We start from the raw sequence: 25226 nt of genomic DNA on the forward strand, positions 1-25226 counted from the left end.
TCCACCTCTGTGGACCTAATGGGTGGAGTCAGAGCCGTTAAATATTTTCAACGGCTCTGGGTGGAGTTATGTGTAGCGATCGTATTCTTTCACTTTTGTTCACGGATGTCTCCTTTTAGACCATATGACCGCTCCCCTGACTTCAAAGACTGACGAAGGCATGAACCAACAGGATTCGAGTGTGGAGTGGACTGTGAACGAATATATAATTTGGGTATATGAACCGATACGCCCCCTTCACTGTGAACAGGTGTTTTGAGTCTGTACAAAAGTCGGAGCGGCACTGAACGATCAATGTAAAAAATGACTGTTTATATAAAATAAAATACGCAAGGACATTGTTGAAACTCGCAATTTATTTAGACTGTTATTTTCATATATTTTATGCCTTGATAAAACTCAGCTGGAAAAAATCAGATATAGATTTTTTTTTAAAAGGGATAGTTCACCCAAAAATGAAAAATATCCCATGATTTACTCACCCTCAAGCCATCCTAGGTGTATATGACCTTTCAGATGAACACAGTCGGAAATATATTTAAAAAATATTCTGGCTCTTCCAAGCTTTATAATGGTAGTGAAAGTGGGGCATGATTTTGAAGCCCAAAAAAATGCATCCATCAATCATAAATATAATCCATACGGCTCCAGGGGGTTAATAAAGGCCTTCTGAAGCGAAGCGATGGGTTTTTGTAAGAAAAATTCCCATATTTAAAACGTTATTAACTATAATACGCATCGATTTGCGGCGGAAGAGTAACCTTTGACCCGACTCATGACGCAATGATGAACGCAGAAGCGCAGATAATAGAGCAAAACAAAACACCGGTCACGAATTAGAAGTCCAAAATGAGAAATTTTAAAGAGAAATGTCAGAGGATTTCGATATAAGAGAAGGGGAGCTTGACTTTGTTGCACAGCCCTGTTTGTTTCATTTTTGGGTGAACTTAACCCTTTAACATAAGACTCGTTTTGGTTGTGAACGACTCTGTGTTAACGAATCGTTTGGGCGAATGATTCAATGGCTGCTTCCGAAATATAGTACTTCCCTACTATATAGTAGGCAAAAAAAAAAAAAAAAAAAACCAGTATGTTGTATGGCTGAATTCACAGTACTTATAAAAGAGTAGGCAAAAAGTAGGCTACCTGGGTTGCCTACGAGGTTCTGGAGTGTGCATATGATGGACACTTGACTTTACTATTCTATGGATGAATCCCAAATGGCATCCTAAACACTCGCGGCCTTCCTACAAATCAAAGGGGGGCGCTTGTGAGCACCCTTTTGAAGCCTAAAATTGACAAATGGGACACCCTACGGTCTTTCTTCAACAAAATGCAAAAATGTTCATTTTACACAAATTGAATAAAATGCGAAATATATATGAATATATCTAAACAACACTTCTATAATGAGGATAACAATTATCATTGAACAATGTTGAGAAGAGTGACAGTGTTCAAGTTGTCCTGGTCTTGTTAAAACCAGTTAGATGACTGCAAAACATACATTTATCATCTTTTAATTTATTAATTTAAATCTTTGAGGCATGGGTGTTTCAATGAACAACTGTACAAAAGCAATGCTGTAGAAATACAAAAAAAAAATCAAGGCTGCAGATACATTGTCAAGTTCACATTTTATTGAACTGATTTAATATATTTTTAGGTGGACAGGTCAGGAATTCTCTTACAGTCTGAAACCCCCATCCCACCTTTAAAACAAGAGATGACAGTGTTATGAGATTCTTGGCTTATTATCCAACATTAACATCTCTCATTAGTGGTGTCAGAGAAAACAGGTGTTGGTCACACACACACACACACCACCAAATACTTCCCCACCCAACCCAAATTACAATGATACCAAGTTCTATGTGTAGATGCACATTCTCCGTTCCAAGCAACACTTCTTAGTGTCATCCCAAATCTTTAGGGTTCAGTGTGGTGGCTATTTGAATGCTGAGGAAATAAGCATCTGAGAAGTAAAGTGCTGCTAAATTTCTCTGTTAAATACCCATGACTTGTATTTGGTTGTCATCAAACATTGCGATCAGTCTATAAACAGGGACTAAAATGAACAGAAGCTCACACAACAGAACATCTTGGTGAGTTTGATAACACGCAAGTCCCTTAAAGAAGCAGATAAGATGCCATCTGCCGACCCAAATACTGAGAACCAACATTTGTCAATGGTTATTTTGAGAATGGCTCACTCAAGGTTTTTAAATTTCAATTTACAACACTGGAAAATAATGGAATAAATGTGATTCTAAGACGAGAGAGAGAATTTGTTTTCAGATCTCAAAACGACATCTTAAAATGTGCAAATACGATGCAGCAAGCCTCAAGAATCAACTAGCCAATCAGAATCCACCACGGAGCTATTTGACTAGTGAGAATTTCCATAATTGCAAGCAATGTTATTTTCAAGGCTGATTCACAAAGCTGCATTCTGAATATTTTCCCGAAACAAAGACCAAAGAAAATAAATATATACGAGGACACTGTTCAACCACCATCTCCTTTTAGATACCAAAGTGTCACTCAGAGAAACGTGTCTTATTCCAGACTATCAACATAGGATTGAAAGGATTTTTGTTTCCTTTTTATTACTTTTTTTTGGCAAAACTTCCTACCACACAGGTTTTGTAAACATAACGTTTCCCTTAATCTTTAAGAAGTTTATCACCGTGAAATAAAGACTTTACTTTTTCATAAATTTGATCAGTATCTTTTTCAATACTCAATTCCAGCAATTCCTTTTAATTCAAAACAAAAAAAACAAAAACAAATAATATATATATTGCTATTCATATTTTATAAATAACTCTTGCAATAATTAATGAATACATTTGAAATGGATATACAGGTCTGCCTCTGCTCGATGCATTTCCTTTATAAATCAGTAGCACCTTTGCCTTCAAGATGGTTCGATCATTTACTTAAACAGAGCAGGCCCAAATTAAGAACATGTAACATGAGCCAGGTTGATCCCGAAGGCTCTGGCTGATCAAAGAAAAATATTTATATAGCAGCTTTTTTTTGGGGATTTTTGTTTTCTGTTTTTTTTTTTTTTCCTTTTAAAGTCTATATCCAACCCTCCTCCCCGAGCCTCTCTCTTCCTGTAGTTTCTGACCTTCCCAAGAATGAACAAAAACACTGACAATTTACACTCGCCACTTTCTCGCTTTTCACTCACTCACACAAACGAACATCACTCACACCTTCCACGAATGTGCGGTGGACCTGCGACCAGGTCATAATAACTTCTCCCCACTGCCCCGGGTGCTTGCAAGTCTGTATTAATACCTTAAGGCATCATTTGCACTGTGGGTGTGAATACTGATGCTGTTCAAAAAGAAAAAAAACGGGGCCACTGGGAGAAATGAAGTCTCGAGGCTCTTGGAAACACCCTCCTCTATGGCCATTTTTTCACATGTACTGGCTCAATCACCCCTGTGCAAAAGGCGTCAAGAAATATGCGCTGTAAGGCCCACGGTTTTGCATTGCGTAACTTTTCTTTTTGCATTCAAAAATGTTTAATTTTTCTTTGTTGTCCATTTTTTCTTTCAAAAAGTCCTTCAAAAATAAAGACTGAAGAATAAAGGGTATGGGAAAGGATGAACAAGGGAGAAAAGAAGAAAAAGAGTGATGAAGAAGGCCAGGTATGGGAAACAGGCAAGTGGGGAATCTGTAAATAGAATAAATAAGGAGCTGTTTGATCCCCACACTCCCCTAAATATGGTACTCCGGCTGAGCAGCGCACCAATTGGCCGAGGTGTTTGCTTGGTCCCGTGCCCTACAGCCAGGACTGCGCCCTCCGCTGGTCGAAGTCAGCAATGAGCCTTTTGATGTGGGCCAGTTTGTTGTGCAGGTACTCGCAGCGCTGTTTTTCTTCATAGTATTTTGGGCTGTGCTGTAAAACAAACTGTGTATCAACATACTATTTTCATTTGACAGTATGTTTACTGATGGACCCAGATGGGTTAGACATGCTCAGTTACACTTACTTGTTTAATTTTTTTGTATTCTTGCAGCACCTGTTCATGTACTTCCTGTTAGGAAGGGAAAAAAAAAAAAACACACTCACTGCATAAAATACAAATAAAACGTATACATATAGTTCTTCGTATAAAGAAAGTGTCACGCAGTAAGTACATAAAACAAAAATGAAGTCTTGTTCTTTTACCTGGTACTCTTTAGTTCCTGGTGCTAGCCGCCTACACTGGGCGTCCAGTTTTGTAAAACGACGCGTAACGCTCTCAACGCGGGCATGAAGGATACGATATTCATCATATTCTGCATTGAAGTCATCCTTATAGTGCTGCCTCTGATCCATAGATATCACTGCAGTGTACTTACTGCGATAAGAAAAAAAGAAAGTCAATATTAATGCATGACGATTAATTTTTTCAATTTAACACGTTAAAAATATTTGAGAATTAACGCAGCATCCGCTTTTCCTCATTCTTTTGCTAGAGTTACATTATATGATCATGCTATCATTCATTCAAGTGCTATTAAACCATTCAAGCGCGATAAGATGCAAGAGAGGGAAAAGAGAAAAAAAAAAAAAAAAAAAGAACTTAAATCTGTACTGGCACGCTGTCTGTGAATCTCCTGTCCATGTGACAAGACACACACAACTCATGCGCACAGAAATTCGCTTCAGACAGCGTGCCGGCCACACTGAGTTCTCTTTCACGCTTGAACAGACAAAAACACACAAAACTATGCTAAACTATGTTCCTCATAAGCACAGTCTTAAATGAGTTAACTAAAGACTTAAATGACTGTAAAGAGTTGTGAGAACATCAGATGTGTGTCAGATCTTAAAGTGACAGTAGCCTAGTAAACCTGCTGCTGTGATGTCTGTCATTAATGTTAAGCAAACAAGACAAAGAGAAAAATCACTCATTGCTCTTGACTGAATTACTTTTGTAGCTTTAATAAGGATTAATCCATATTTAATGTATAATTTATGCAGTGAAGACTGAAGTGTTTGAGAACTTTATTCAATTTCGGTTCAATTTCCTACCTGATGAAATATTTAAAATATACTAATATACTAATACACACACACACACACACACACACACACACACACACACACACACACACACTGTCTATGTTGTTTCTACATTAATTTGGATATTAAATGTGAAATTTCTGTAATAAAAAAAATCTATTAAAAATGTTAGGTGCAATTAATCATGATTAATTACAGAAATGTGTGATTAATAGCACCCTCTGCATTAAATTTTAATTGGATGCGCGTTTGTGTGTGTATACACTCACACACACACACACATCCTTGTTTATACTACTTTGTGGGGTCCAAATGGAGTAATGATGCTGAAAATTCAGCTTTGCATCACAGAAATAAATTATATTTTTAAAGTATATTAAAATAGAAAACCATAATTTTAAATTGTATTAAGATTTCACAATATTATTGTTTTTTTCTGTATTTATTATGAAATAAATGCAGCCTTAATGAGCATAACAGAAAAAAAACATTAAAAATAGTAATGTTTCCAAACTTTTGACCGGTAGAGTGAGAGTGTGTGTGTGTAATATTATATTATATATTATATTATATATATAAATAAATAAAGAATGTTAAAATTATGTTAGGTTCCTGTGATGGGTAGGTTTAGGTATAGTGTAGGGATGAAGGATAGTAAATTGAGTCAACATTTAGTCTCATAAAAGATTTTGTCCTTGTGGGGTCCAATTAAAGGACCCCACTAAGTCAAAGATTCCATATCTTTCATACAAAGTAATAAATACAAGCACACACACGCACACACTTAAAATTGAATGCAGAGGGTTTATGCAGAAACATGCACTATAAAGCAGTCAAAGTTCACTCACACTATGTAATCAGGCTTTGTTGGGACTGGAAGTTCAGTGCTGTTGACAGGCTTGTCTTTGCCAGCTGTAAAGAGACACACCAATCATGTACAAACATGGAAATCTGCCATTTTACAAGAACACGTAACACATGATCTTTGGGTCTTTAGGAACAGAATAACTTGATGTTGTGAACCAAAGTTCATGGTTCAAAGGCAAATGTAACATTAAAGTTATCCATCAGGCCTGACAATAAGCTTAACAAATGTTTAATTCACAACTGCTGGCATGCTGCTAATAATTTTTGGATCTTTTCTTTGAAATTTTTGGCTGTTATTCTACTTAGTGGTATGGTTTACAAATCCTCAGTAAACAAACTGGTTGCAAATTAGCTGCATCAGGTAAAGCGCTGTTGCAATTTGATTCAATGATTTATTAATTCAATAACTCATTCAACTAATGACAGGTTGTCATTAAAATCAACCATCAATTAATCATCAATGTTAATCCCAAAAAATGCATATGGAGGATGGCAAATACCACATGAAGTGCAAAACAAACCTTCTTTGTCTGATTCGTGGCTGATGTTGGCAGGAATGTGTTTATGTTCCGCCTCATTCCGGTGTTTCTTTCTAGGCTGTGCTTCCTTGTCGCAGTGATCCTCCCTGCGATGCGCTCTATCCCTCTTCCGGTCCTTATCCTTATCCATCTCTCGCTCTCCTTCTCGCTTCCTCTCTTTATCTTTGTGCTTCTTGGACTTCTTGGGCTTTTTGCTGCCATTGCCGTCACGGCTGGCTGTAGGAGACGCGGCAGAGGAAACGTGGTGGCCACTGCTGGTGGTAGTGGTGGAGGTGATGGTGGTTGTCGAGACAGTACAAGTGGAGAAGGATGAGGGGGAAGTTGTGGAAACTGGTTGGCTGGGTGGGCTAGGCGTGTGGCTGCGGGGCGCGTAGCTCTCCGCGGAGTTCCCACATATAGAGCTCTGGTCCAGGGGCAGATCCTGTGACCCCCGGCCCTCCGGCGTGCTGGGGGAGTTTGAACTAGAGCCGGTGACAGGGGGAGGGTGAAAAGAGGGTCCAGGGCAGGCGGCCTTGGGTGCGTTTTTTTTGTCCTCAGCTTCCGAAGGATGACGACCAGATGAGGAGGAAGGTCCTCGGTTACTGAGGTGGGAGATTCGGGGCTTCTTAGGCATCAGAGGGTCGATGAAGTCTATCTCAGGTTGGCGTTTCTGAAAAGCAAGGAACAAAACATGATTCTTGTGTATGCAAATTCATGGATGTGCAAATCGTCACTTTTTGTATGATATATGCTCTGCTGATCCTGCAGCCAATGAGATTGCTTGCTCAATGTTTAAATAGGTTTGGTGTTTGCTGTAGGGTAGACATGCAGTGTGCTCTCAGAGTTCCTCTGAAACCTCACAGTACTGCTTCTAATGCTAAAATATAATTATTGTTGTGATTTAATGGATTCAAAGATATATCACACAAAAGTTTCACCAAAACTAAGTCTTTGGGAACAACTAGAGAATATCTGGAAGTCAATAACAACAGAGACTGTGGAAAAGTACACAAAAAAAATGCCAGCAAGAATGCAAGCAGTTGTCAAGGCCAATGGAGGCCATACAAAATAAAAATAAAAAAAATATCTTTTTTGGTTATTATGTGTGAATAAAGACTATTTAGTCGTTTCAGTTTATTTGGTTAATAAATGACAATAAAATATGTGTCGTACCAGTGGGGATGTTGGCTCTTTGGTTGGACTGCTGGATGAGACAGACTCTGAATTCAAGCCCAATTTCCTGTTGGAGGAAAAAAAATTAAACTAATTCAGCTTTGCCAAATACTCTTGGGATCTCAAAAATGATTCATGTTCAATTAAAGAGTCATTCTTCTTTTAATTGCATGTGACAAGTGAATCTTACCGTGCCAGGATCCTGTCAACCTGAACCCGTTCATCCTCCGTATAGCCCGGCCAGTCCCTCTGGACCTCACGGAAGATAAAGTCCTTCAGCGAATACGAGTTATCCTTAGGGTTTAGATTGGCCACCTATAGAAATGGAAAATATTGCGTTGATTGCTCTTGATTCTTTGATTAAAATACAGGACATAAAATGTTTTATTAAAAGGACCTCTTTTAATATTTTTAAATGAATAAAAATAGAAAAATAAGTAATAAGTTTAATTTAATTAGCGGTGCTTGCCAAGGCTAGCTTGGATTTTGAACGAACATTGAACAAAGTATTAATCTAGCTCATCTTGCACTGTAGTAAAATACTCATTTAATGTTAAATTTAAATGACCAAAACCATTTTGTTTTTAATGATGTATTTGTTCATCATATTTTATTTTTAGCAACTAAACTACTTATACACATTAGATAGGAAGGAGAATGAACACAATGAATACTTACACAATGAAATATTGTGTACTCTTAAGTCGGCATACTTAAGAGCAACAGATACACAAACACTATAAATAGTAATGCAAATGGACAGTTAGGCAAAGGGATATAGTGTTACTTCTTACGTTACAACTCAGCGAGGGGACCGTTTCAGATTCTCAGTCCTTCCTTCATTTCCAAAGAAGGAGAGAAGCTTGTTTCATACTTCCCTTTTCAAAGCTTGAATAAATTCCTTCTATACTTGACAGAAAAGGTTGTGAACCATGATGTTTCTCCTTTGAAACTAGTGGGGAGAACCGAAATTGCTACTTCTACCCCTTTTGAAGACAAAAGCCATTCAAATATGACTAGTCAACAACATGACCAAGATCAACTGAAATGAACTACACCGTTCTCTTCAGCATGTGAGCTGTTTGAGCGAGAATGCATGTGCATAATTACACTAATAAGGTTAATTTATGGTTGACTAATTTGCCACGTGCTATACATTAAGCTGTGGTGAATGCAAGTCTTTGTGTTTGGGCTGTTAAATGGTGACTTGCATTACGGGACACTGTGCTTCTGCAAAAGTGCTGCGAGTCTGTAGCCCATTAGATTGCAGCATCAAATCGCAGCTATCTATGCGTCAAGTCTCTGTCCGGAAATAATATTCCTGATTATGACACTCCTCAAGTTGCATTCAGAGAACTTGCACAGCAAGTCAAGTGCCATTGGATATATTAAAAACTGTTATTTTAAACTGTAATAATATTTCACAGTATTACTGTTTTACTATATTTTGATAATATAAATACAGCCTTGGTGAGCATAAGAGACATCATTCAAAAACATTAAAAAAAACATCCTAAACTTCTTTATATGTCAAAGGAAAGTGGAAATGAATTGATGAATTGGTGAATAACATTATGCCTGGTGTCTCACCTGATGTAGTGTAGTACCCAAAGAGTTGCGGTCTTTCTGGCTGACGCCGTCTCTTTGCAGTCTGGCGAGCACCTCTAGCTTCTTGTAGGAGCGCAGGGCAAGGAGGTGAATGACGCGGTCCCGGTACGGCCGCTGCGATACGGGGTTGTTGGTAAGGCACTTGCGGATGGTGTTGGCTGGATTGAGGGGAGTGGTCTGCTTCCTCTCTGGAACCGGGTCAGGGGCTGAGGGGGCCGGTTTTCGGTGCTGGACTTTTTTGTCTATGCAAAACATTCACAAAGAGATGGCCAATAAGAGTAGTAATTAAAACAGTGACATATCAAAGTAAATCGCTTAAATACTTTCACGGAATTCCTTATGATAAATTATACGTGGTGGACCATGTACTCGAGGGCTAATTCGCACACTATCCCATTCAATAAAGAGTGCAAGATTAGGATTACACCAAAGTGTCTAGATCAGGGATGGGCAACTGCGGCCCACAATGTCTTTAAATACGGCCTGCTGGACATTTGAAAACCAAGTAATGTAAAGATTGCATTCAGATTATAATGTTAATACTAAATCAATCGAGGAGAGGTTGCCATTTCCAGCCGATCCCCGTATTAATAACAGCGTAGGATGTGCACGCTAATGTGAAAGTTTACTAAAATTAGCAAAAATAAATGAAAAATTGACAAAAAAAAACGTGTTTTCACCATCCAATCAGGATGGTTAACGGATTATCTTTTTACCAAGTTCAAGGGATCACAAGGGGATTTGTTTGGAAACGAAATCTGTAATGAAAGATTTTATTGTATTTTGCCATTACACCACTGCACTGCTCACAAAATCCACTTTCCACCATCGGGCCGAATGGATGAATGGTAAGGAATGGTTCCAGTTGTATTTTCAATTGAGCCCGGTACGGCACGGCACAATTACAAACTGTTCTCCGCCCGGAATTAGCCACCCGTGCCAAACCGTTCTGCTAGAATGCGAGTAGTGATGTCGTCACTCAGGATCGGTCACATGTCTGTTGCATGGTTGCCAGTTTCTCCGCAGCTTGCTAAACATGATATTTGAGCAACATGAACACAAATTAATCATACAATGAAAAGAAATAACTGATCATCCTACATAATGCGGTCACTATTTACATCGCATATCGTGTGTAAACTCTTGCGTTAGTAAGGCAACGACTGAAGAGCTCCGTTATCAGCCCCACAGTGGAAAACGAAAGCATATCCGTACCGGCTGGCTCGGATCGGATTGGCACAGAATAGAACGGTAAAGCAAAGAGAACGGTTTGGCCCGATGGTGGAAAAGCAGCTAACGAGAAGTATGAAAGATACACGTGACGCAGAGTTGCACTCGTCTTAGATTTCAAAGGTAAAAATGCATAGTCAACAAAACCATTTTTTGCCAAATGAATGACAGAAATGTATGCACTAAATTATGTTCTTATACATTTTTAAAAATAGCATTTTTCATGGTAATATGTGGATGTGGATTATGGTAATGCCATATGGAACAACTTTTTTTTTTAAATAAGCACTTTTTAATGAGGCTGAGTTGAAAATGTTCTCTAGGCTTGTAATCAAAAATAGGACTTCTGTACATTTGTTTGTTGCAAATTTACAGATAATGCAATTGAGATGTTTACATTTGCTTGTTGGGATAATATTGCTTGTCAACTGAAAACAAAGTTTCCCATTTGTATTAGCAAAATTGCACAAGTTTAACAGTTCATAAAATCTTAAAAAAAAAAAAAATTACATTAATTGTACATTGATTTCCCTTAATAAAAAGTAAACTGAGTAAGACAGTGCGAGTGTGGATTAGTAATCTGGCCCTCTGGTATTAAGGAGAAAAAATGTTGGCCCTCGTCACTATCGAAGTTGCCCATCCCTGGTCTAGATGCTATTTCCATTGGTGGGGAAAACAGTCTAATACTGCTCAATTTGTCTACTGAAAAGGTCAAAAGAGAACCAAGGATTACAAGACTGAATTGCACATTTAATTTTAATCGTGCAAAATTAATCTTGCAAAATTCATTTTAATGAATTATATCTTGAGTTTTTTCATACTATTTGAAAATAGTCTGAAAAGAAGAGGAAAAGGAAGAGTTGTTGTAATAAAGTGTTGTTACCATGCCACGCCGGACTGCTTCACAAACGAGTGTCAATTCAACGCTGGATTTGCACAAAAGATTAACATGACGGCACATGCTAGTCGAGGAGTTGAATCAACTCCACAGAAACTACCTAAATTTACCCACTAACCGTTCAGAAATGTCCAGTTGCATTCTAAAAGTTGTAACTTCTTCCTGAGTTTCTCCATCAGTGTCTGACTCCGGTTTGAACAATGTAAGGCTGAACACCATTACTGTCAATCATCATTTTGGCTGCATGAGATTCTCCAGCTTTGTTGTGGTCAAATAACCGAAGTGCAAGCTGTTAAAGCTCCACAGCAGCTCATTTGCATTTAAAGGGACACAAAAAAATGAGCTGAAACTTCACAGACACATTCTGGGGACACCAGAGACTTGTATTACATCTTGTAAAAGGGGCATTATAGGTCCCCTTTAAAGTTAGGATCTATACTCAAAAGTACACACTCTCCAAACAATACTGAAGTACCTACATGTGCCTAAGAAAAGTTTCCTTAATTATGAAATTCCTCAAGAGCTATTTTAAAGATTAAGGGTAGTGGCTCCTTAACCATCCTACTGTCTTCTTATACAGACACTCCCTCGGTTTGCCCGAACATGTGCTGATGACTGGACGACATCCAGATGCGAACTTTCACTGTCTCACCTCCTGCCAGTCAGGTGAAACTCTTGCGTCAATGGATAATAAGCTTTGGCCATCACACATGTAACTACGTACAGCAGACTGGGAGGAATCAAGGAAGGGAAGATCTTTTTAACTTTAATAATATGGCAAATCTGCACAATTTCGAACTGTTGCTTGTGTCTCTCAGGTTAACCACACAAACAAGAGTATGACTAGGCTTCCTGAGCACCAGCTGCTGCAAAGCCTTCCTTTTCTTGCACATCCTTTTGCCGTTTAAAATGCAAACGCAGCCGATCACTCCTCCCCTGCGGCTCAGTGCCAAGGGAGGGGAGTGAAACTGACTTTTCCAGTTTTGCAGTAGAAGCCAGCTGTGGTCCGGAGATCGGGGGCTCCCAGAGGGGAGTGACAGCTGAACAGGTGCTGAGAGACAGGTTTTGTCTGGAAGGGGTGAAACGTAATGAGCTGCATTTAAGTGTTCGTTAAAGACACTCTAAAACCCTCAAGGGTTCTCCTTTTTTCCTAAATGATGATATCTTTTTTGAAACATGAGATAAAACGTGTCTCTAGAGTTGTGGCAATGTCTTCCCCCTGCAGTTTTTAAAACACTGCTTTCATTTAACAACCTAAGCAGGTGTCTTTGCAGGTGACAATAACTATATAAGATTTGAACGATTCAGTCTGTCACTTTCCATTTTGCAATAAACACTGGGACACACTGGTAATCTTGGAGACATAGGTGCACCACGACTTAGCCACGTCAGATAAATAGGATGAACTTTTACTTGCTTTTTCTCTTGACCCTAATCCATACATCACTACCTGTAAAGCTTCCAATTGGTTTAACGCACACGGTTATGTGACCAGGGACAACTGAACTGACCAACTGGCCGAGTGTTACAGGTCTGTGAGAAAAATGAGGAGATCTGCATGATGGGAGATCACAAAATTACATGTTTATTAATCTATTTCAATCTGAAAATGAGCACATTTATGTAACGTATTACACGCAGATCTAAAATGGAAATGATAACAGAAACCGAAAAGAAAACCGCATCCTGTGTAGATAATTATCAGGTGTGCAGAAAGATTCTTTGAAACAGAAACATCTCGATTGAAACTATAGCCAGAAATTAAACGGAAATGCTTGAAATGCTAATTTAAACTGGACAGACATCTAAAAAAAAATCCAGTGAGAAAATCCTTTATGGGCTTTTCACAAGCTCAACTGTTAACCTAGGGTCATTTTTAACTTTGGATTAATGTAATACTGGGTACTCCCCTTATCTTAAGTGACCAGAATGCGTTTGTGTGTGCATGTTACAGGAGATATAAATGCATTGGATGAATATCAAACCTCTGAATGGTCCTCCGGGTTTGATGAATTTGGTGCTGTTCTTGCCTTTATCCTCCTCTGCTTTGGTCACGCGTACTTTGGTCACCTGGTAGGAGTCATTGGTGGCACATACTGTGATTTTGTCTTGAATCGTTCCCTGGGAGGACAGATGGGGGACTCCAGAGCTAACAAGCACAAAAGAGTGGTTAAAAATAAGAAACAACAGCAAAATGAGAAGTAGTTTTTGACACAAGAAATTCACTCTGCCCTTACTTAGATATGTACTGGTGGATACACTCAAAGCTTCCTTGAGGATTGTCTTTGCCGAAGTTGGACAGATAAAAGTCGAAGTTATGAGAGCCATCAGAAGCATCTGTCGTTGGGATTTTAATGCGCTGAAGGGGCAGAGATAAGACCAAGTTTAATTACTTGAGTGCTAATATGGGTAATCATTAAAAAAAAATACTAATACTAGCTTGTCAAAACACAAGTGAGCTACCTAAACAGTAATTTAAGGCATCATAGTTTTTTTTTTTTTTGGCTGTTTCAAAAAGCAGCAATTATGCTGCCTTATACCTAGTTTTGGATAAATTTTAAGGTAGCATTGCATGTATCCTTTATCAAGTAGGCAATTCCACAATGCCAAGATGGCAGATGGAGTTGAGAGAAATTACGGTTATAAATTATTTTATTTTTCACTTACCAATAACTATTGACAAAAATAGTCATGCCTGATTACTAATCACCAGTGTTGTTAGTGTAATCTAAAACTATTAAAAACATTTTTAATTACATTGTAAAAGCTGAAATAAAATATAAATAATACATAAAAAATGTAAGCTTAAATTAAACAAATTAGAGCTGTTTCTGGCAACTAACTCAGATAAGTTTAAGTTGATGTACTAAAATTAAATTGATTGTGAAACTAAAATTAAAATAAATTGGAGCCAAATAGAAATATTAAACAAAACAAGAAAAACGAATAAAAATGACAAAAGCACATAACCACCACAATAAAATAACTAAAATGTAAACTAAAATTTAAAAAAAAGTGAATTCAAAATATTAACAAATACTACAATAGTATATAAATAATACTACAACAACACTTCTAATCACCTAGTAATTTCATATATTTATTTATTTTTTGTGTTTTTAAGAGTTTTTAGAATATCAACATGCTTATGCCAAACTATTGGAATCAATGGTTAGCATTAGTCAAGTCTTCTGTGCGGTTCTCACGAAGAGAACTATTTGCGATATGCTTGACTGACAGTTAAAGGAACTGCCGCCCATGTAGAGCGTTATAAATTACCTATCACCTATGAGGATCCATCACTGTTGATGGATGGTCACAGTGATTTTGCCAAGACAGACATGTTCCTGGATCAGCAAATTTTGTTGATCCTGGAACAACATTCTTGTCTAAAAATTTAGTCCTAACCCTATTCCTACCCCTAAACCTAACCCTACCCATAATTTATTCCTAAAATCAGAGGGAAATGATAGGTGAATAACACTGACGTAGAAGCACCTAACCCTGGTTGTAAGCCTAAACTTGACATAAACTGTAAACTTTTCCCTCAAATCTGACTGGTTGATTGGAATGTTGTTCCAATGTGGGATTGGAATGTTTAAAACATTCACATTTATTTGTATAGCGCTTTTCACAATACATATCGTTTCAAAGCAGCTTTACAGAGAATGCATGTCAACATTACATGATGTACTTAGTAAAAATCACGTTCACCGTTGATGGATGTTGCCTAAAAAGATAGCTACCTACATAGCAAGGCAGTTTTGGAACAGACTCATTGTGTCAGAACAGCCAGAATGCAGCACAGACACTAGTTAAATAGACTCTGTATTTAGAGAGAGTATTCATGAGCGTAAAACCGGAATCGTACTCGCCGACCCAGTATTTATAGTCACACGGCGTCTGAAGTAAACTACAGCATGGTGCGCAGGGTCAGAGGTTAAACAGGCGCTTTCACAGTGGAAAAGTGAGACACCTCCCAATAAAACCACAGAAGGCTAAGGGCTCTTAAGACACCAGGTCCACAATTTTAGGGTGCTTTGATGAGTAACTCCCAACATTCAGCCAGTGATGATACTCATTCAGATGCTGTAAAACTCCTATCAACACATCTATTCCACAAGCAATGGAAAGTCAACTTACCCCTTGAAGACCCTGAAAACGTATCGTCGCCTGTGAGGATGGTGCATTCTGGAAAAGATAAAACAAATTCATAAATTAAACTTGCCCCTGACAGCACACGTACATCTCAGAGATGTCTATTTGATGTGCGTGTTTACGTCCTGAAGACGTATTTTTTAGAGCGTTCTAGGAGTTGGACATTAAATAGACATTTAGAAAGTGTTAAGATGTTTATGATTTAGAATGTACGTAAAACTGACATCTTAAAAGGTGTTTCTTAGATGTTTGTACACAGCAGATGCTTTCCAGATGAAGCGCTCTTTACGTCTTGCAGACGCATGTGTGCTATCTGGGGCCACTAAAAAGTAATTTAATGCTCCAAAACATTAAATATAGATAACCATATGGGTATCTGATCATTTAAATTAAGAAAAACTATGAGGTTAGTGCAACTATAATGCAACTTCGGCATGCATAGGATACCAGCAAGACCTACTACTTCTCTCAAAATACCATATCCCTCAATGCAATGCACTCGACTTGAACTTCCATTTCCACTGGAACAGGCGTGATTTTTTTTACAGTACCATATTTAGAGTTCATTCTGTGCAGAATTCATTTCATTGTTAAAAGAACAGATGCACATACATAAACCAAACTCTTCACTTCCCTGCAACCATACACCTTTAGTTATATTCAAATACTGCCCAAAGCCTCCTCCATCTGTAAAGGCTTGTTTAAGCAGATAAGTTTCACAAGCCCCCACCCCCCCAAGCACACTTGCACACAGACTAGATCAGATCACATTACACAGGAGTACGAACAAGTACGATTAAGCTCTCTGATGATTTGGAAGCCTAAACCAGTGGTTTTCAACTCTTAAAAATGGGTTGCACATCTGTGTGGAGTCTAATGCTAAAATGCAAATAATAAAACTCCACTTTCCATATAATCGTGCATAATTAAGATAGTAAAATTCAGCCTTGACATACATTTGCATATTTTTGGGCAATGCAGTTCAGTCTAATTTTAATACATTTCAAAATCTGATTTGAACAACTTTTTGGTGCTTCGTTGAGTCGCAACTTGATGTTCAACATTAATTCTGCAGCAAAAACAACCTAAACCACAAATAACCACAAGCGACAGAAACAGGAATTGTAATTAAATCAGCTTCCTTAGTAAATTAAACATTAAAAATAAACACAGACGCACTTTTGCAACTTAAGATCTATTATCAACATTTAGTGCCATGCAAGAGATAAGGCACGGCTCCAGGATCATCGCTGAGGTTCACACATTCCCTGTCTTTGCCCTGACTGTCTTGTCCCATTGCCGAGAGATGAATAATGATTAACCACAAGCTCAGCTGAAAACGGTAGCTGGAAGACAAACAGATCTGGAACATGACAACATGACACTGTAAACACCAAATTCTGGTCAGTGAAGAAAGCTAGCTGGAGACACTTAAAGCATTATGTCTATTTTGCAGTATTATGCTAAACCTAGAGCAGGTATGGTACGGATGAAGTAAGTAATCCCTTACTACTATCCGATTAATATAGGAGGACGCTAAGCCCTGCAGGATATGATCACTACATTCTTTACACTAACGTGACACTTAATACACAACACGATTGTTATGTAACCTTCGGCAGCCTTTGAATATTTTGCCGTAACATTTTTTCAATCACGTTAGATATCGTCAACTGAACAGCATGTGATTTGCTCGAAAAACTAAAATTATTAAAAAGCATTTTTGTTAACTGAAATAAAGTTATATACTAAATATAGATATTAGATGAAAAAATTTAATTTAGGAAAGTTAAATGAATATTGAAATAAAAATATTTAACAAAAAAAAATAAAATAATAAAATTGACAAAACCACATAAAATTACTTAAACTAAAATTAAAATAAAAACAAAATATTAATAAATACTTTAACAGTGCAAGATAAAATCAACAGAATGGCACGTTTCGCTTAAGACTTGGCCTTACCGATGGTGTGTTGTAACATTTTGAGCGTCAACCAAACTGCAAGTCCTAATCAACAAAGACAAACAGTGCCAGTCTAAAGCAGCCAGGAACTTGATGGATTACTAAGCTAAATTTAGTCCCAAACAGGCTTCAAGGTTCAACTTACCTCTTTTGAGAGAAATTCCAAACAAAATTGGTTGACTTTAACTTAATAGGTGGCCCAGATCAGATGCAATGGGTGAATGTCCAATCATCCACAACCCAAAGCAAATCTTGGGCCTAAATGTTTAGCTGGATTTGGCCTTTCAGGGTTCGAACGAACCATCTCTATGAACCCGGTGCACAGTTTTTTTTCCCTTCTTTTTTTACAACGGGCCAGCTGTAGCTTTAAGTCAAACACTGCCTCGTAAGCACTTTGAGCAGCGTAGAGCTTTAAAAAAAAAAATCCAGACAATGCAGCTCTTCACTGAAGCTGCCTGATTTCTCCTAGTAAGCCAATAGAAACTCTTTCAGGCTTTTGAAATGATAGAAATGCCCAGAAGGTTTTTTTTTGTTTTATCAATTTCCTTATCTTAGTGACATAATCATAACAGATGTACACATCTAACTCATACACTGTACTACTACTCTCTTAAATGACCCAAATGGAAATAATTATACACATCATTTGTGGTCAAAACTAGTTTAGAAAGTTCATTAAAATTACATGGAAGGAAGCTGATTTATGTCCTATTAAAATGTTTAAGCCAAAGTAATGGGTTTCCCCACTTAGTCACATGCCACACATCAAATGCAAAAAAACTCCTTTCTGAAAAAGAATTAATTCTCTACTGTGTTTTTTAAAGATAAATATGTTTGCCTAGCACATAATACACAACGGTTATGGTATAAAACGACACAGTTTATCTTAATAAATCATTAAACTCCTCAGGTGTGTGTATAAGTCTTCTAAGCTAACTAGCTAGCTCAGCAACCATATTTAGACGTTAATTAAACAAACTTTGATGTTATTTGGTCTTATTGTGATTCTAAACCATGTTTATTTGGACTAAGAGCCATGACTATAAAAACAAAGAACAAAAATATCGCCACATTTATGAACTTAATCATTGTTGGAGGACTGCCAGCTAGTAACATTAGCCATGCTATCAGCTAGCTCAGCAAACTTTAATTTTCGTCAAACCCAAAGACTTTTTCGTATGTAACACGAAATATTTACTTTAAAGAGAATGTAAACTAACTAAAATGATCAAGATGTCGAAATGACAGACAGCTGAATCGACGTTATTCGTTCGTAGAGAAAGTTTTAACTATCCGTTAGCATTGTAGCTCATATTTCGAGGATAAAACACAATAAAACATACAACCTACACAACAATATAGCTTTTATCCAGTTAATATAAGCTTTATCAATCACTCAGACTTCATAAAATGTATTAAAAGTCATTAAATGTGATTTTTAGTGCTCAAATTACATGCAGAGAGTTCATAGCAGGTAATGGTGTGTTGGCATAATGTTCACCCCGTAGAGTCTTTTTTTCTTTATTAAAAACATTTTCCAATCAATTCTGCAAGGACATCAACCAAATGAAAACATGTGTCAACTTTTAAGAGCTGTTGTTTAGAGAGGAATAAAACAATTATTTGACACATCGAATGCCTTTTTGGGCGAGCAAGCTCTGGCTTTCCATTTCTCTCCATAAAGCTGTAAGTTTTCCAGCACTCACCTTACAGTTTTGGTAGTTTTCTAGCGCTTTAAAGGCTGATTCTGTCAGTTTGACATGTAAAACTGATATTCTGTCGCTCTTGCGGCCACAATTGAGTCCATATCTGCCATCCTCGCAGAGAGCTGCCATCATCTTCACCAGCCCTCCACCATAGTCTCTGTGACATACGTGCAAACTCTCTCTCTCTCTCTCTCTCTAATGCGGACAGAGGGAGGGACCTTAGCAAAAGTAAGTTCCTTTCCTCTCTTTTCTCTCTGTATTTTTTTATGTTAGAGGGGTTTCCTTGATATTTTTTCTCTCTATGCTTCTTCTGTTCCGCAAGTATCCCATAGTATAATGATGATCAGATTTATGCTGGTTATTTCCTCTATGCTTTATATTTGATAAATAAAAAATATATTAAAAATATAAAATTTTGGCCATTTTGAGTTTAATTATGGGTCATTAACCAAGCCCAGTTAGCTGATTGGTAGTTAACCCTGTGTCAGTTTCAAAATCAGGCTTATCAATTAATAATCAACATTTTTTTGTTTTTATTAAGCATTAATTCAGTATTACAGTATTACATTTATTATGTATTATATAATATTATATAATAATTGTCATTTAAATTCAGTAATTCTTTGCATTTAATTTGGTATCTTTAAATTGTATTATGTATTGTGTGCATGTGTGTGCGTGTCTATGACAAATCTTGCATACGTTTATGCTTATTTCCTCTATGCTTGTTATTTTATAAATACAAAAATATTAAAAATATATATAAACCGTATCTTGAAATGGCCTAATTATTTATAGACCAATTAATCTCTTGATATTTGGCCATTTTGAGATTAATTATGGGTCGATATCCATGATTAACAGTAGTGGTGGTATACCATTGCTGAATTCGTAACTGTATACTAGCATACTACTTTATTTCCGCCATAGAAAGATATGGTAAACATAGTATGAGTAATATATTAGTATGCGGTTACGAATTCAGCACGTGTTGTGTTTCAAAATCGGTCTTGGCAATTAATAATTAATTAACATTTTATGTTTTCAGATTTTTTTTGTTGTGAATTTGTTAAGTCTTACAATAAATATTCTATAATACGCGTTGATTTAACTACAGCGATTTAAAAAAAATGTTTTTACTATCATTAAATTGTATTATGCAGTTTATATTGTGCTTTCTAGATATCTCACTGGACCTTGAAGAAAATTTTGTCATTACTTATTCACTTATTTTGAAGAATGTTGGTACACTGTAAAAAAAAAAAAAAAAAAAAAGTTTGTTTCAACTTAAAAAAGTACGGATCCCCGCACATGACATGCAGGAAAAAAATAGTAGGCTAAATCATGCGCATGATTTACTTATTCGTTCCCTCAATTTACTAAATTGTGCATGGGCTTTTCTAAGTCGTTCCTTCAGTTTATAAATCGTGTGCACGATATGCTAATTCGTTCCCTCAGTTTGCTAAATAGCAAATCATGCGCACGATTTAGCAATTCGAGGGAACGAATTAGCATATCGTGCGCACGATTTATTTATTTTTCCCTGCATGTCATTTGCAGGGCTCCATAAAAAAGTATTTGTGCTGCCTTAAAATTTTAAGTTTAGTCAACTTGAAATGTGAAGTTGTACTAAGTGACAACTTGGATATTTGAGTTGACTAAACTTAAAATTTTAGGGCGGCACGAACACTTACTTTTTTAGGTTAAAACAACACTTATTTTTTTTTACAGTGTACCCAAGACAGTTGACAGCACCCACTGACTTCCATAGCAGGAAAAAAATCCTATGGAAGTTAATGGGTGCCGTCAACTGTCTGGTTACTATATCCCTTAAAGAAAGCTTCTGTTTTCCCTTCATTATTATAATGAAGTTTACAGATGAATTTGCTTGCGTCTTCTTCTGCACCCTTCCTGTAATTTAAAGGATTATTAAACACAAAAACTAAGATTTTATTTGCCAGCCGTCATACATACCGCTCCCTGTGTTTACCACTGTATTCCTGAAAACACTGCTATATGTCAAACAAGTATTTGGCTGGTTGGGTCCAACCTGCAAGTGTATTATTGCACATGTCTCAGTGTTTGTAAGTAGTACTAGACTGCAATCATTAGTCAATTGCATTAGGGTCATCATGAGTCATAGTTAGTCCATGGTTGCATCACTCATACAGTAATCTCCAGGAACAAGTTGAACAAGAAATAAAAGTTTCCAGAAATGATCGCTAGACTGGGTATTTTTACATGTAGGTGTGACGTACTATTGCATTATTCATATTTCAACAAACCAAGTCTAAACAAGTATTTTAATGAACTAAGTCTGAACTTATAGATCACCTAGACTGGATTCGGCCAAAGTGTCAGCTGAGAAGGTCAACCGCTTATTCGTTAGCCTGGCTCATTGTAAAACTTGTTTGGCAGCTTCTGGCTATTTTCCCCCAGCATGCACACCTGCTGTGTCTTAGAGTCACACTCTGGGACGGAGTGATTATGCAGAGTGTTTTGGTGTGGTGCAGTAGTTTTAGGCTGGGTGCAGGGAAGCCACTGTGAATCCTTGAGATTAGGCCTGCATAAAAAAAAGCCTACCACACCCTTGATTAAAAACTAGTTTATTTAGTGTTTAAAAGCAGCCCTGCAATGCATGCTGGTCCAGAATGCTACACAGACAAAGTAATGGGATTATATAAGATGTGTTTGTAAAGGGAACAGTCTTAAAGTGATTTTTAGCTGAACAGCTTGAGTATTAATTAAGTGGGTGTTAATTAGTTTCTCATCATGCTGATGCATCATCACCGCAATGGCTGAGGAGCGGAAATATTCAGGCACATTAAAGTCACCGCATCTGATTACATTTTCTCTGATTTCCATGGCATTGTTGACACATTGTCATGGTTGAATCCTGCATGACTGGACTGCTTTTTCATAAACCTCATTCCGCTCTGGAACACAGAATACAGAACAGATTGAAGCAATTAACTTGGTCACCTCTGATTAATGAGAGAAACCATGACTTAGTAGAGCTTCAACTAAAAAAAAAAAAAAAAAAAAAAAAAAAATTGTCTTCAAGCATGTAAATGCCAACATAACATTAAACAACATTTAAGACTCAACAATCATATCATTTTCGTCTATTTTTATTTCATAAACTTTACAAGAAACATCTGAAACAACATTGATTCTTAAATTAAACTAAAAATTCCATTAAGCTTTGCAAGTGTGAACGTAACATATCGTCCTCAAAGAAGTCTTTGTTTTTGGTTGTGTTTATCAACAGATATTTAACATTGTTCAAATGGGTGTGAATCTGTGCGTGTGTGTGCAGTCACCTCAACACTTTGAGCTAACTTTAGCTGCCTGCATTAGATTACAGTTAGATTGTGGATCTTTTGGCCTTAGTACTTCATGTGGGACTGAGACACATGTCTGTGTCCACAGGAAATGTGAGAGAAACCCACCTGGACAGGGTTGAAAAGGGTAGGAAAAATGGATAAACATAGCACAAGATAATGCCAATGCTGTTGTGAAGGCAAGAAAACAAACAGCATCAATATTCTAAAAAACAAAAAGATGAAATTAATTAATGTTCCAGGTTAAATAAAAGCAATACAAAAGCATATTATGCGTTAGCATGAAACTAATCAACTCATTTCATGAGTTTCACTACAGCAAAGGAAGTGCATTACTTAGAGCAAACTCCACCCATAGGAAACACATCAGTAACACATGAATCAGAAGTTCATTCTTTTAGAAAAGTATTTCCATCTCATATGGACCATTTAGACGACTTTAAAGATTAAATTTAAAAAAAAAAAAATGTTCCCACAAAATATTCTATCTAGTGCATGCAACCTGGCATCAGTCTGCAAAATGTCAAAGAATTTGATTAGACAAATGACATCCAGCTCCACCTCTCTGGATCTAATGGGTGGAGGGATTGAGTTATGATTAGGGTTAGGGTGTGGTTTGACCTTCTAGATCCACCCATTATGCTCAAATTACATCCAGAGAGGGGGAGCTGGACTTCATGCTCCACCCATGGCTCTGCAGTGAGCAGCCTCTCTGAGATATTTGAGATCGTTAGCAGATGATATATTGTATTGTTGACTTTGCGTCTTTGTACTGCTGTAGCTAACAAGGCAGTCAGGAACATAAAGTTGGTAAGTAATAAGGTGAGTGGTCTCTAGCGTCAGATGAGCTCATGACTGAAGGAGTGTGTGTGCTCTATATAGTTCTGGTGACGAGGACTAGATGAGTTCCAGGTGTGCGTGGTTTGGTGCCAGAGAGGATGATGGGAAATGCAGTCTGTGACAATAACACAAACAGAAAGTGTTTTTTCCTCCCATTTATTTTGCTATCCTAGCTGTTCATGATATGTTAGTTGTATTTTCCTAGCCAACAAAAATGTTATTTTTATGTAATTAAAAAAATGTACATATATTTAAAAACATGTTATATATTATTTTTTATTAATATGTTATATAATATGTGAACGTTTTGCTAACGTTCCCATTAAGTTATAAAAACATTATTTCTGAATGATTTCTGAACATTCCAGATGTCCAGTTTTTTAAATGTTTTAAAAAAAAATCTTGCTAATGCGTATGTTAAAGGTGCAATGTGTACATTTTAGCAGCATCTAGTGATGAGGTTGCGAACTGCAACCAACGGCGCTCACCCCTCCCTTTCGGAGAAGCTACGGTGGCCATCTGGCCGATACAAGACAAAGATGTCGTCATCTGAGACAGCAGAGAGTAGCCAGTGAAGCAATGAGGTTTCTTCTTATTTCTAACAAATAACAGTCTCTGCTTCTAATAAACCAAATGACTACTGCTACTACTACTATTTTGTGCGTATTCAATGTAGTGACAATGCAAGCTGCCTCTAAAAACACAAACGATTTAGAAGAACAACAACATAGTGAGTAAACGCGCACTGTAGAGTGTTTGTCCGTTTAGGGCTACTGTAGAAACATGCCGGCGCAAAATGGTGAATTAAAGGTGCAGTGTGTAAATTTTAGCGGCATCTAGTGGTGAGGTTGCGAACTGCAACCAACAGCAGCTCACCCTCCCTTTTGAAGCAAAATAGAGAAGCTATGGTGGCCGTCTGGCCAACACAAGTCAAAGATGTTGTCGTCTGAGACAGCAGAGAGTACGTTAGCCAGTCAAGCAATGAGGTTTCTTCTTGCTTCTAACAAAGAACAGTCTCTGCTTCTAATAAACCAGACGACTACTACTACTACTACTTCTTCTTCGTGCGTATTCAATGTAGTGACGATGCAAGCTGCCTTTAAAAACACCAACGATTTAGAAGAAGAAGAACATAGTGAGTAAACGCACTCTGTTGAGCAGTTTGTCCATTTAGGGCTGCTGTAGAAACACGCCGACGCATAATGGCGACTTAACAAGCAAGGGGACCCGCGGTGTATGTAGATAGAAATGACTCATTCTAAGGTAATAAAAACATAACAGTTCATTATGTAAGGTCTTTATGGACCACTGAAAACATAGTTATGTATATTATATTGCATATCTGTCAATAGATCCTCCCAAATTTTACAAATTGAACCTTTAAGGGAAAATTCCATTTTATAATTTTGCAAACATTATGATACTTTTGAATGTTCTCTAAAAATTCTGAAACAAATAGTAATATTTAAAAAATGTTAGACAAATGTCAAATGTCCAAAAACAAATTCCATAAATGTGCTACATTTTGAGAACATCATTAAAGATCAGATAACTTTGAACTAACCATCTGTTAACATTATAGAAGAATGTTTCTTTATAACTAAAACTTTGCAAGAACTTTGCCAAAGTTCTAAGAATGTTCCCTCCGTTGTTATTTTAATCTAGCTGTGAACTATTTTTATTTTTTTTTTAACAAAAAGTCGAGAACCACTGCTTTTATGGTTGAAAGCCTGAAGGCCGTGGTCACACTAGATCAAGCACACGAAACTGCCGAAATGTGAAACTTCTTTGCATAAGCATGCGTTTCCGGTCTCTAGCATTCGTACGCATATGAAGTCAGTAATGCATATGGAAGTCAATAATGAAAAGTGTACTGTGACCGCCCCTAAA

At 37.2% G+C, this 25226-nt stretch overlaps 1 protein-coding gene across 1 annotated transcript; it reads right to left on the minus strand.

Annotated features, from left to right (window-relative positions):
- Positions 1-1620: 1620 nt before the first annotated feature.
- On the minus strand, positions 1621-19382 carry LOC127524904 (RNA polymerase II elongation factor ELL2-like). The gene is made up of 12 exons (XM_051916945.1): positions 19153-19382; positions 15467-15514; positions 13561-13682; positions 13309-13472; positions 9178-9437; positions 7778-7902; positions 7588-7654; positions 6418-7084; positions 5878-5941; positions 4190-4361; positions 4011-4055; positions 1621-3916 (listed from the first exon to the last, which is right to left on the minus strand). Exons 1-12 carry the CDS (start codon positions 19282-19284, stop codon positions 3800-3802), a joined length of 1983 nt encoding a protein of 660 aa, XP_051772905.1. The 5' UTR covers positions 19285-19382; the 3' UTR covers positions 1621-3799.
- Positions 19383-25226: the final 5844 nt, after the last annotated feature.

The sequence above is a fragment of the Ctenopharyngodon idella genome, chromosome 13 (genome assembly GCF_019924925.1).
Source record: "Ctenopharyngodon idella isolate HZGC_01 chromosome 13, HZGC01, whole genome shotgun sequence".
NCBI lineage: Eukaryota > Metazoa > Chordata > Actinopteri > Cypriniformes > Xenocyprididae > Ctenopharyngodon > Ctenopharyngodon idella.

Bases quoted from the DNA above. Each gene is read 5' to 3' on its own strand.
- LOC127524904 (XM_051916945.1), bottom strand. From the start codon at position 19,284: ATGATGGCAGCTCTCTGCGAGGATGGCAGATATGGACTCAATTGTGGC. The intron at 7,655-7,777 runs GTAAGATTCACT...TTCCTCCAACAG, and splicing joins GTTGACAGGATCCTGGCACG to GAAATTGGGCTTGAATTCAG. The intron at 5,942-6,417 runs GTTTGTTTTGCA...GTCTCTTTACAG, and splicing joins CCACGAATCAGACAAAGAAG to CTGGCAAAGACAAGCCTGTC.